A 14,113-nucleotide genomic window follows, 5' to 3' on the forward strand; every position below is an offset into this window, starting at 1 on the left:
GATCAGACAGAAATCAGGCCCAGTGATTTAGAGATTTCCCTCTCGCATACTCAACCTCAGAGCCAAAGATGAATTGCATCAACTTTGAAATACGAGGTGTGATCTATATCCCCTGAACTAAACCAAACTAGTGCCGAACAGTAGAAGATCACGTACAGTCATTTCAAACCCATCTGAAACAGAACAATAGACACAGCAAGGCATTTTTATGAATGTAAGTTTCATTGCCACCAGTAACAGGTTTTTACTGGAAACTAAAAGTAAGACGTGTGGAGGCAGTGTAAAATGACAAATGTGACCTTAAAAATGCATGTCGACTTCTTAGAGTGCTTACTTTCATTTCAATATCTGGACCTTCTTTCACCTCAGATATGTAAATTATCATGAACAACACTGTAAATTGGTATTGTACAGTCATATCGTTTAAAACAAAAATGTTACAGTGATAGTATCATTACCATGGTATTTACATAAAAGTATGGTCTAAAAACTAGGATAATCTACCATAGTGCTTCCTGTGAGTGATATATTTGAAACTGGTTTCAGCTGGTCAGGCTGTGGGACCATTTTAAAACAGCTTAATCTGATTTAAAGGGATACACAAAAATGAAAATTCTGCCATCATTTATTCATTTTAAACCTGTATGAGTTTCTCTGCTCTGCTGAACACATATTTGGATGAACCAAGCAGATCTCGCCCCCCATTGACTACCATAGTATTTATTTTTTTTTCTAGTATGGTAGTTAATGGGGGGCGAGATCTGCTTGGTTCTTCCAAATATGTGTTCAGCAGAGCAGAGAAACTCATACAGGTTTAAAATGAGTAAGTGAATTTTCATTTTTGGGTGAACTATCCCTTTAAGACACAAAGGTAGTGAATTTCTCATTATCAAGATTTAAAATTTAGTCATTTTCATCACGTTTGTTGAATGATGTTGCGAGGGCACTGGAAATCACCTCAGTGTATATAGTACAGGCGCGGGCCGCGGCTACTAAACCACATGAATGGGCGACGAGAGGAAGTTCCAGAAGACGGTTAAACATCACACGAATAGAAGGGAAAACAGATTCAAAAGAGCGGGATTATATAACTTTCTCACAGAAAAAGAGTCAAAAGTTGATTTCAAATTATTATTATTGAACGCTTCGCGGGCGCGTTTCGTATGCGTCAGATTAACGTCTTTGACGTTGCGTTGTTTGTTCAGCGTCACCGGCGCTTTGTAAATAGAAATAGAAATAGAGTAAATACAAAAATACTAGCTTTATTTTCATATACAGTCAAAAAAATACTGAACCTTTTGATGAGGTTATAAAAACACACTGAAGTCGAAAAAGCCACACATCTACTCATTTAAAAGGGACGTATTTCTTTAGAAGTCAACTATAAAGACCTACCACACATCGGCTATGTGGACCCTAGCTTGTTATCAAGGAAGACAGCCAGCACACGTTTTGACACACAGCCAATACGCGCGCGCTTTTCTACCCAGATACAAACGCATTGACAAGCTACGGGCCACGCCCCCTCCATGTGACGTAGTTAGAACTACTAAGTACGTGACTCGACACAGTAACTAACCACAGACCGGGCCTCGCGTAACGGGTCAAACGCTTTGCAAATGTATAAGAAATAGTTCTTTTCTAAGGGACTCAGTTAGAGTGTCATTTAGAGATGTTTACATTATTCTTGGTGCGTTATTCCACGTGAAAACAGCAGTATATGTGCACTTGCCATATGGAGACATGCATAGCTATTCCAATTAAGTGTCTTTTTCTAAAGAGGAACAGGAAGTCAGAAACACTATCTCATGCTTGCACCGCAGGCTTCCTCTTATCTTCATCGAGCGCCCAATGAGAATAAAATGACCCGAAAAACTCAATGCATCTTATGTAAGAATGTCTGCAACCTTTCTTTGCAAATGACAGCACAATATAATGCATACTAAGTATGCATATACATATGTGAGAAAAAAAATGATACGGAGCGTATTGATCTGGTGGTGCTTTTAGAAGGTCTACAGCCTTGTTGATGGGAGGAACACACCAGTGCACGCTCAAATTCTGACTCATTTTTATACTAGACTACTAGAGTAGAGGAGTGCATATATCAGTAAAAAGTTTAGAGAGTAATATAAAACGCAAAAGAAATAATAACAAAACATTTTCCCCTAATTAATCAATACTTAAGTCAGTGCATTAGTGAGTTTAATGTGCACTTACCACAAAACTGCTTGAGAATGGAGCTGCACTTGTGCGCAAAAGTTACCAAGTGACTTTGGAGAGACTTTGCGCCTGATGCGCACTCAAGTTCCACTGCGAATGTTCAAGATGTCCCCTCTTCCTCTTCTTTTTCCTTTGAAATAGTGGTTTCACGCGTGTTCTTCACTTGAGTCATTCATGTAGAGTCACAGGTCCACACACACACAGAGACTTTCTCTTGAGCGCTTTTGGTGACGCCCACTTCACCCGACACAGTTTGCCGCAACGATTCAAAATCTGTCTGTAGGTTGTGAATGAATAGTGTCTCAGTTAACGCCTTGACAACAGTGACTTCAGTTTCCTGGGTAAAACAATCTGTTTAATAACTCCATGATGCATTGGGCACAATGAGCTCATTGTGATGCGTGCCAAAAAAAAGTGGGGGGTGAGGTTTGGTGACCTGGCATAAAACTTAACTTTTATTTTTTTTTAAAAAAAGGTCTTAAAGAGGAAATGCACACAGCATTAACTACAGGTGGGTGGTTGCCATGACATGATAATATATTCCATCTGAAATGATTATTTTATGCATGTAGTTTTTATGGATCTTTTTTTTTTTTTTTAGATAAAATTTGATTTTGATTTGACTTTTTGCAGTTTATTTATAAAACACCTTAAAAAAAGAGTGTACTGAACCTCCAGACTTCATGGGCAGATACATCTGGGTGTCATCAGCATGAAAGTGATACAAAATGCTATGTTTCTTAAAAATAGAACCAAGAGGAAGCATGTACAATGAAAATGACAGTGGTCCCAAAACAGAACCTTGAGGTACCCCACATGTGATAGAAGCTATTGATGAGGAAACGTTTCCAATTTTAACTGAAAAGGTTTGATTTTGAAGAGGCAAACCAGCTTAGAGCAGTTCCTTGGATGCCCACGTACTGTCTTAAACATTCAACTAAAATGAAATGATCAATCGTATCAAATGCTGAGCTATCTAGCAAAACTAATGCAAGTCAGTGGCCGTTCACACAGAACGCGTTTTTTTCATTCCAGTGCTCTACTTTTCCATTGTATTTCTATGTAAACACGCTTGATGGATGTTCAAAAGCATTGCACTCGTGTCTTTTGCAGCGTCTCGCGCGTGACATGGTGTTCTAAAAACGTGGTGCTGAAGTTACAACTTTCAAAAAACGCTTGCATTTTTCCTCCATTCCACTGCCCGCGTCTCGCGTTTTTCAAAACAAAAACGCGTTCTGTGTGAACGAGCCCTTAAAGGTCATTAAGGCCCAATTTCCACCTGGTATTAAGATGCGTTTTAGTTGATCGAATCACAAGTAGATGAGGGAGACATTCCCGTTTACACCTGGTGTTTTAATCCATCACTTTCAACCGCTTCTGTTCTTCGAGGGGAGGGTTAACATATGGGTTTTTTCAGATCTTTCGATCTAATGAACAAAACAAGCTCACGCAATTGCCATATGAACGCGCCCGGAGATGACGGAAAAACACGGAGAGCATCAGCTTTCGAACGCTGAGAATGTGTGTTAGAAATCAGGAATGGTGAGAGAACATTGTGCTTGGTACATTTTTCGTCTTCAAACCAAACGGGTCTTAAGCTGACAAAGTTTAAACCCTGTCTGGCTAGTGCGCACTTACCTTACGCATTAGGTCAGTTTTGTGGCTGTTCGAACACATGAGCGTTTTCACTACGAAAACAATCCGGTCAAATGCGTTTTTGACTACCTCTGGAAGTGGTCGAAAGTGGACAAGCTCAAAGCGTTTTACACCTGTATTAGTAGCGTCGTCCACTTGTGATCCGATCGACCAAAGCGCATCTTAATACCAGACCTGATCTAAAACCAGATTGGAAAAAGGTGATTAAAAAACCCCAATAATGATCTAAAAACACTCACTTTTCCATAAACATTCATAAAATCAAAATTCATGTTGGTCAACACGCCAGTCTCAGTTTTTATTGGCAGCATTGTAAAGCGTGGGAAAAAAAAAAATGTAAAAGATTTTGGGCGTGTTTAGGAATTTAAACTGCCTGAAAACCTGCTCCTGCATGTTTTAAATGCTTGTGTAATTCAAGGCGCCTGACTTGACGTCATCTGTATTTAATATAAAACAATCACCTGCATTCAAGGGCACTCACTACTACATAAAAATAATACTTCCTCACATTGTAACTTTGAACGTATTGTGATGTCACAGCAGAACAAAGGGAAGTCCTTGAAGCTCCCTTCACTCTGACATGACTAATCATGCCAAATATAGACTTGGGGCAGCAGACCAGGGGGATATCCGATCACGTTTAAGCACAGACAGCGTGCTTCTTTGTGCCAGCAAAAATGCATGCATGCAAAGACACAAATATTTTGAATGTGAAACGGTTTTCGAAGCATGAAAAATATTAATAACATCCCAAAAAGTCAGACCGCCCTTCTGCCACAAGATTGCACAACATCATTGTTCACATTCCAAACATCCCACATCTGGTATCACAGTTTGCCTTCCTTCCTGAAAAGCACATGAACAGAATCAGAAGTCAAAAACTGGTGAAATAAAAGTTAAAACGATTCAGTTTCAAATAAACAGATTCTTATGAAACCACACAAATAAGCTTGAAATTGTTCCCCAGATTCAGTACAGATCTCATGATTGAAGGTTCAGTAATCACAGCCGTCACTGTTCGGGAATGTCCAGACACGTGAGCGGCGGTTATTTCAGGGCAGATTCCCTTCATCCAGACTTTATACGTGGCCTCCCAAAGGTTTCACGGCCTTCAGGGAGGAAGCTGAATGATAGCTGTGATAATTTAACCCATTCCAGAGGGAATCGAGCAGAAATAAAGCGTTTAAACACTCACCACACACACACAAGAGCTTATCTGATCAAAGAGCACTGGCAGAATCACATAGCATGGGTTTCCTGAACAAGGCACTGGCATACCAATGCCCAGCCACCCTTTACGATACTCCCAACCACACAGGAAGTACTATAGAGAAGTAAAGAGAGTGTACGAAACTCTGAATATGCTTTACATCCATGTGGTGCACTCCACACTTACCAATGGAAATTTAATGCAATTTTAAATCTCCATTTCGGTGCTAAATGGATCTCCAATCTTTGCATTTGACGTTTGAACCAATGGCGTGGGATTGGCGTGTTTGAAACGTGTCTGAAAAGTCTTTATTTTCACGATTACAAAACTACTCTTAAATAACTTCCTCTGTTGTAGCTTTCGAATCTCATTCACACTTCTGTATACTCGAGTACGAGAGTCTCATTCAACATCTCAACAACAGCGACTTTAGTTTTCTTGGATAAAACATACTTTTTAATAACTCCATGATGTATTAGGCACCATGAGCACATTGGTTTGGTGACCTGGCATCACAATTTTAGAAATGCATTGGTTAGTCAACTACAGGTATGACATGTAAACCTATTATGAATGGATTCTTTTAGCATTATTATGAATGCAGATTTAACTAATGAGAGACTATATGAAACATTCATGTCACATGGCAGGACTACTTAAACTGCAAAATGGCCTGACAAACTCAAATCTTCATATACAACTTGGTGTCAAATTCAAGTACGAGATGCATGCCCTTCGACATCAAACCTGACAGATGAGTGCAAATAAGATTTAAGAGCTGCAGCGAAGGGGAAGATTTTTAGTGAATAATAAACAGCTCACACAAAGCATCATGTGACTTTAGATTGCTTGGAAAATAGGACTACTGATGCCGTTTTTTCCGGCCTCTTTGTCGTTGGAACTGCATGCTGCAAGAAAAAGCCTTTAAGACAAAATTAAATCGTTGGTCATATTGCCTTTCGAACCTGTGGAGCAAAAAGGGTCTCGTATCCTTCTGAGTTTATATCACTTCACATTTTTTAGACAGCAAGTGTTCCAGCAGGACTTTCACTTCAGTGTGGTTTAGTTTAGTAAAATAGTTACACAGTAACTGAAAGCAGTATTCAAAGCACAGTACAGCTTGAGCTATTTTAAACAGCAACGTGGCTATTCAAATACTGTGGAATGTGCGAGGGTGTGTGGTGATGTGTTCCTGGCAGTGGGGTGGTTTTCATTTATACAGGAATGCTTGTGTGATACTTGTTTTGCTGAGCCACAGTAAATAAAGGGAAAGACAGCAGAGCAATGTGGAAGACAAGCAGACGTATATACAAACTAGATTTTTACATTTCTTGATGGAAATGTGAGAGGTGGACGCCCATGCGTGTCAACTATGATGCTCAGGTGTTTACTGGCCTGATTGAAAAGATATTCTGGTCTCTAGTTATGATTCGGTAACCCTCTATGGGAGTCTGAACACACACACACACACACACACTCACTACTGCTGTCAATCGAATAAAAAAAATGAACCAATAAATTGCACATTTTCTGTAATTACTCATGAGTAATCACAACTAACATTAAAGTTTTAATGTAGTTTTATATTGTAATATATTTACATTGAATCTCCAAAATAATGTAAAAACAACATACATTTTAAATATTTCTTTTTTTCTAAGCACTATGAATGAAGGCCAGTTTTAACATTTAATAGGCTTTAAAAATTTAACAAATTTTTATGTACTGTAAATGAACTTAAAACAATCTTCACATAAACCCCACAGCAATATGTGTCACCTTTACCTGTGCCTTTAATATATTAGGGGTCAACGCTAAGGTTTTTTTCCTACTGGTCCAGTCATGCCGGTTTTTACCTGTGCTGCTCAAATGCACAAAAAAGTTATTGTTTTCAGTGTTTTTGACCCCTGTAATCTTGTAAACAGTGCCTTAAGGTTTTAAGGTAGATCTAAGAGGTAAATACAGAAACTGAATTATCAAACACTGCAGTCTTCACTGCATAAATTGTAAATTTAATCCTTATTAAAACTACAAAAGTTAATCAGTGAAGAGCAGTGAGTCATTTACTTGTTATTTGATTAACATTAATGACACAGACTGTAGCAGGTTTATTAGGCTGCTGTCACTTTAGGACCTGACTCGCATGACGTAGATCTGACACAACCTTAATTTCTCAACTCCTTGCGTTCATTTAACACTATTTAACTCATTTAAGACTGTGCTTATGAGGATACTCGACAAAATGGGCATTTTGACAATTCTGTGATTTTGTAACACCCGAGAATGAACCTCATTGGTTCTTGTTGAAGATCAAACATGCCGCGTAACACGAGAATGAACCTCATTGGTTCTTGCTGAAGATCAAACGTGCCGCGTAACACGAGAATGAACCTCATTGGTTCTCGTTGAAGATCAAACGTGCTGCGTAACACGAGAATGAACCTCATTGGTTCTCGTTGAAGATCAAACGTGCCGCGTAACACGAGAATGAACCTCATTGGTTCTTGCTGAAGCTCAAACGTGCCGCGTAACACGAGAATGAACCTCACTGGTTCTTGCTGAAGCTCAAACGTGCCGCGTAACACGAGAATGAACCTCATTGGTTCTTGTTGAAGATCAAACGTGCCGCGTAACACGAGAATGAACCTCATTGGTTCTTGCTGAAGCTCAAACGTGCCGCGTAACACGAGAATGAACCTCATTGGTTCTTGCTGAAGCTCAAACGTGCCGCGTAACACGAGAATGAACCTCATTGGTTCTTGCTGAAGCTCAAACGTGCCGCGTAACACGAGAATGAACCTCATTGGTTCTTGCTGAAGCTCAAACGTGCCGCGTAACACGAGAATGAACCTCATTGGTTCTCGCTGAAGCTCAAACATGCTGCGTAACACGAGAATGAACCTCATTGGTTCTCGCTGAAGCTCAAACATGCTGCGTAACACGAGAATGAACCTCATTGGTTCTCGCTGAAGCTCAAACATGCTGCGTAACACGAGAATGAACCTCATTGGTTCTTGCACGTCATGTGAACATGTTTGAGCTTCCGTTGGTTTATCAGAATTGATGTGAGTTGATGAATGTTTATATGTGAATAAATTAAATTAAATCTGTTCATCATATACACCGCGTTCCAAATTATTATGCAAGTGACATATCAGTAAGATTTCAGTACAATAAACATTCAGATTTTAGTTTTTCTAAGAAAATGTTTGTTAATTTATCCATGTCTCTTTAGAGAGAAACATTTACAGTGGGTGTAGAAATACATTTTCAAACAGTTTTATTGCTGTGGTGTTTTTTGCAGCATGGGATAGTTCATAGTGTATTGTATTTCAGAAGGCGCTATCCTCCTTTTTATACCATAGCAGAAAATGGCCCGTTATGAACTCCACATATCTTGATGAAGTCATTTTAATACCCTCAGAGAATCTAAAGGGACCTTCCATCTCACTTCCCAATATTCCAGCCCAAATCATCACCCGCCAGCTCCCTGCTGACGTCACAGTCTTGTTGGAATGTGGTGGCCATTCACCAACCATCCAGAAATCCATCCATTTGGACCATCCATTGTAGTACGGCATTAGTCAGTGAATAAAACTATTTAAAAATGAGTTTTCATGTACTTCTACACCCACTGTAAATATTTCTCTTTGTGAGGTTTGTTTAGTGGTGGCTGAAATGCATCTTTACGCACAACTGCCAGCCTGCATGAGAGCTTCTCAAGACTCCAGAGACACCAGCAGCTTCAAATACCGGTTTGCAATTTCTTAGAAAAACTACAATCTGAATGTTTATTCTACTGAAATCTTACTGATATGTCACTTGCATAATATATTGGAACACGATGTAAAGCGATCGAGTCTTTATTTGGACTAAACCGCTGAATTCATATGGATTAGTTTTATTAGTTTATGAACTTTTTGAAGCGTCAAAGTTTCAGTTGAGTAGCTATCAGAAAGCTCTCTGATTTCATCAAAAATATCTTTATTAGTGTTCCGAAGATGAACAAAAGTCTTACTGGTTTAGAAACGACATGAGGGTGAGTAATTCATGACAGAATTTTCATTTAATAAAAATTATTTTTAAATGATTTACAAGATTTAGTGAATAACAACAACAAGACATGATTAGAGGACTCATTCACGTCCTGGTGCAGTTATTGCGGCAAAGTTTAATACTTAGGTTTAGTGATTTAAACAAACCTCTAACCTTAAGCTTGAGCAACAGTGACATGGTGCGACAGTGACAGGAAGTCCTTCTCGTTTTATGATGAGAATTACTGATTTTCAGGCAGTTGGCAGAGTGAAGTTTGCAGTCGAGTTGCATGGAAACCTCCAGCGATTTAGTAGATGTCGCATGTCATAGTGAAGCTCACCTCAGCAAACACCCTTAAAATCCCCCACAAAACTGACAAATCCAGACCAGAACACGTTTCTTTTATTTCATACAAGGCAGGCCTCAAGTCATATTTATTGACTGAATTATCATAGGTACAAATATAGTTACAAACTATTTACATCGAAATAAGTGTGAGCAAACCTTCTGTGCCTCACTTTGGCTCTTAAACGACATCATGTCATAAAAATGTCCACGCCATAAACCTTAAAAGTTGACGCAAGATATTGCAGCAAGTTCTTGCAAGTCAGTGGCTTGTGAGCGCACTGCCACTGTACCTGGTTAGGAAGAACGTTGGTTGACCTTCAGGAATTGTTCTGAAAGAGTGCTGTTAAACTCAAGAATCGTGATTCTGAAGAAACAGAGGACTCAAACGCAGAAGAGCACGTACAGGAACACCCAACTGACTGCTCTTGAGCAGCAACTCTGGAAAACAGGAACATCCTGTACAGAGAGACCACAACGACAATGTGATAAGTGGAATATTGTTTTATGGTTTTCTATCCTTTTTGGAGCACCAAACTAAGCATGTCACACTGGTTCAGAATGGCATCAGGGTGAGGGAATCCATTTTTGTGACAACTATAAGACCAAAAAGAGGAACCAGGTTCTCTCGACAGACCAGCGATTAGCTTCTGTTTGAGCGTGACCTTACCTTCCAGGTCAGACGCCACCATGACCTTGAGACTGGGGATGGAATGGTAAACCAGGAAGCAGGCCAGCATGTTGACATCAGTGTCGTTGTTTATTTGCTGTCTTCTCAAGTACGCTTGCAGCACGTGACTGTTATCTGTGTGAAAGTGTTGTTCCTTAATAGTTGAAAATTCAAGCTTCATGAAACAATTATATATGCATTTGTATAAATATGAATGGAAGTGACTAGAACAAGATTTCTAGAGTGGCTGCACCTTTATACTCTCCAAATTAATGACAAACAAATTCCCAGGCCATAATTCAGAACATGTATATATTAAATTAATCAATTTATATTAATAATAAATGTAAAAAAAATACATTTATTAATAATAATGATAATTAACTATTTATTTTATAATAAATAATATATTTAAATCATTATTTTGTATTTAAATAATAAATATTACATTTAATATATATAATTAATACATTTATATTAATAATAAATGTAAAAAATACATTAATAATAATGATAATTAACTATTTTTAATTAATATTTATTTTATAATAAATAACATTTAAATCATTATTTTGTATTTAAATAATAAATATTACATTTTAAAAATAAATTAACAATAAATATTTACATTTTATATATATATATATATATATATATATATGATTGCACATAATATAAAATAAACACATTTATTAATAATAATAATAATAATGATAATCAACTATTTTGTACAAAGAATATTACATGTGTTTTTTGAACATTGTGAATTTTAACATGCAAATGTCACTTCAATTCTCATTACTGTAATTTACAGAATAAATTAAAGCCAGTACAATAAATACTATCATGATTAATATATTTAGATTTTTACCAGTATAGTAATGAGAACAGTGTAAATAAAAACGGACTGGTCCTAAATTAGTTTCTTTACACAAAATTTTATATATATATATAATTTTTTTTTTTTGGGGACTGGAATCTGACCTAGAAATGTTCTTGACAGGTTTCATGAGAATCAAACTATTAGCCTTTACCAGCCCTGCAGAGCATAAATGACTACAGCCTTTCACACTTGCTGAAGGTGTTGACCAAACCATGAAACACATGCAAGTCCTAAACGCTGACTAAAGGAGCGGACACAGAAGCTCTAAACCAGAAATCTGAGTAAGCATATCTGAGTCACTGACTGAATGATTCTAGACGCTGATGGCTGTGTCCTGTTACTCACCACAGAGCCACTGATCCAGGGCTCGGTCCGCCGAGCTCTTCATGACGGGCAGGAACTCAGAGTTGAGCAGAAGGCCGCGGGTCTGACGGTGTGTGTCTCTGAGCCGCTGCTGCAGGACTCTGCTCTCACACAGCTCCAGCACCAGCTTCATCTGCCACAGACTGAACGTCTCGCATAGATCGCCCCGCTCCAGAGTCCGCACGGCCTACAGAGATGATCGCACAAACACAAGTGTTAGGAACATGTTTTAGCTGTTAAAAACATGAGACAGAGGAAAAAAAAAAAGGTCTAAAGAAAAGTTGAACTTCTTTTAACTTGAAAGCCACAGCATGTGTGAGAGACGCTACAGAAGATGCAAGACGTGAGCACAACGTTTAAAAACCTCTGTTTAGTGCACGTTTACATTCAAAAACAATGGAAAAGTAGAGCAACGAAATGGAAAAACACGTTCTGTGTGAACGACTCCTTATGGCGCAGTTAACTTGTACTTGTAAACTTGTAAACATCAGAATTTTTGTGATAAGGGTCGAGTGAAATGATACTCTACAGTTCCAAAGAAAAAATTTATAAATAAACTTTATAAATTCTGACTTTATATCTCGCAATTCTGGCTTTATAACTCTCAGTTCTGACTTTATATCTCGCAATTCCATCTATAACTCGCAATTCCGACTTTATAACTCGCAATTCTGACTTTATAACTCTCAGTTCTGACTTTATAACTCACAATTCTGACTTTATATTTCGCAATTCCGACTTTATATCTTGCAATTCCGACTTTATATCTCGCAATTCCATCTATATCTCGCAATTCTGACTTTATAACTCGCAATTCTGACTTTATAAATTCTGACTTTATATCTCGCAATTCTGACTTCATATCTCGCAATTCTGGCTTTATAAATTCTGACTTTATATCTCGCATTTCTGACTTTATATCACGCAATTCTGACTTTATATCTCGCAATTCCGACTTTATATCTTGCAATTCCGACTTTATATCTCGCAATTCCATCTATATCTCGCAATTCTGACTTTATATCTCGCAATTCTGACTTCATATCTCGCAATTCTGGCTTTATATCATGCAATTCTGACTTCATATCTCGCAATTCCATCTATAACTCGCAATTCCGACTTTATAACTCGCAATTCTGACTTTATAACTCTCAATTCTGACTTTATATCTCGCAATTCCGACTTTATATCTTGCAATTCTGACTTTATAAATTCTGACTTTATATGACACAATTCCGACTTTATATCTCGCAATTCCATCTATAACTCGCAATTCTGACTTCATATCTCGCAATTCTGGCTTTATAAATTCTGACTTTATATCTCGCATTTCTGACTTTATATCACGCAATTCTGACTTCATATCTCGCAATTCTGGCTTTATAAATTCTGACTTTATATCTCGCATTTCTGACTTTATATCACGCAATTCTGACTTCATATCTCGCAATTCTGGCTTTATAAATTCTGACTTTATATCTCGCATTTCTGACTTTATATCTCGCATTTCTGACTTTATATCACGCAATTCTGACTTTATATCTCGCAATTCTGGCTTTATATCATGCAGTTCTGACTTCATATCTCGCAATTCTGACTTTATATCTCGCAATTCTGGCTTTATATCATGCAGTTCTGACTTCATATCTCGCAATTCTGGCTTTATATCTCGCAATTCTGACTTCATATCTCACAATTCCATCTATAACTCGCAATTCCTTTATAAAGTCAGAATTGCAAGATATAAAGTCGGAATTGCGAGTTATAGAATTGTGAGTTTATACCTTGCAATTCTGAGAAAAATTCTCACAATTGCCTTTTTTATTTCATGGCGGAAACCAGCTTCCATATTAAATTGCATAAAAGTGACAGTAAAGAGCTTTATGATGTTATAATTCTATTTTAAAGAAATGCTGTTCTTCTGAACTTTCCTTTCATCAAATGTGAAGCAGCACAACTGTTTTCAACATTGATAATAATCATAAATGTTTCTTGAGCAGCAAATCATCATATCAGAATGATTTCTGAAGGATCATGTGACACTGAAGACTGGAGTAATGATGCTGAAAATTCAGCTTTGAATCAACAGGAATAAATTACACTTTAAATTATATTAAAACAGAAATAATATTTCACAATATTGCTGTTTTTACTGTGTTTTTGATTAAATAAATGCAGCCTTGGTGAGCACTGAAAAGTTCAGATACAAAAAACAAATTAAATATGCACTATTTACCCAACATTTTCATGTATTTTTAATGACATGCTTTACTGTAACTGACCTGGTCAATAGAGATGTGTGTTGGCAGCATCTCTGGGTTTTCCTGTGTCACACATTCATACAGAATTGCTGACAATAAGGCCACAGTCTCCTGCTTCTGTAGAAACAAGACAGCATGTGTAAACTACAGCAACACAACTGTCATTATTTACAACTTAGTGCAACTGTGGCATGAAGGTGATTACTACAGAAAATAAAGTTCATCCCTCAGTTTGAAACAGAAATGTTTATTGTAATCCACATAACGGAAGAGTAGCAGGAAAGTGGGTCAAATGTACTCTTACGTTTACTGTATTTGTTAATATTTATAGCTACTGTGACGCATGAACTGTTCCAAAACATGGTGAGTCGCCTCAGGAGGCATCATAAGAAACACTCTTGATATTCATTACGCTGCCTTATAATTTAATAATTTTAGATGGTAATTCTAAAGTAGCTCGCATGAAT

The 14,113-nt window shown here is 37.5% G+C and overlaps 1 protein-coding gene and 2 long non-coding RNA genes across 6 annotated transcripts in view; 1 reads left to right on the forward strand and 2 right to left on the reverse strand.

Moving 5' to 3' along the window:
- LOC127524827 (uncharacterized) overlaps positions 1–14,113 on the forward strand; it is a 270,726-nt gene that overhangs the window by 55,365 nt on the left and 201,248 nt on the right. The window lies entirely within an intron of this gene.
- On the reverse strand, positions 6,652–8,961 carry LOC127524826 (uncharacterized). 2 transcript variants are annotated; one of them, XR_007933175.1, is made up of 2 exons: positions 8,042–8,961; positions 6,652–7,888 (listed from the first exon to the last, which is right to left on the reverse strand). It is a non-coding gene; the product is annotated as an uncharacterized LOC127524826 (long non-coding RNA). The 2 variants fall into 2 exon arrangements; XR_007933174.1 differs by having other exon boundaries at positions 6,652–7,939.
- anapc1 (anaphase promoting complex subunit 1) overlaps positions 9,509–14,113 on the reverse strand; it is a 79,403-nt gene continuing 74,798 nt past the window's right edge. For all 3 annotated transcript variants that reach the window (XM_051916662.1, XM_051916661.1, XM_051916663.1), the window contains 4 exons: positions 13,668–13,763; positions 11,368–11,572; positions 10,140–10,274; positions 9,509–9,928 (listed from right to left, as the gene is read on the reverse strand). In XM_051916662.1, the coding sequence (XP_051772622.1) occupies positions 9,822–9,928; positions 10,140–10,274; positions 11,368–11,572; positions 13,668–13,763 (543 nt within the window). In that variant the 3' untranslated portion in view covers positions 9,509–9,821. The remainder of the gene's footprint in view (positions 9,929–10,139; positions 10,275–11,367; positions 11,573–13,667; positions 13,764–14,113) is intronic.

This window comes from Ctenopharyngodon idella, chromosome 13, assembly GCF_019924925.1.
Source record: "Ctenopharyngodon idella isolate HZGC_01 chromosome 13, HZGC01, whole genome shotgun sequence".
Lineage (NCBI taxonomy): Eukaryota > Metazoa > Chordata > Actinopteri > Cypriniformes > Xenocyprididae > Ctenopharyngodon > Ctenopharyngodon idella.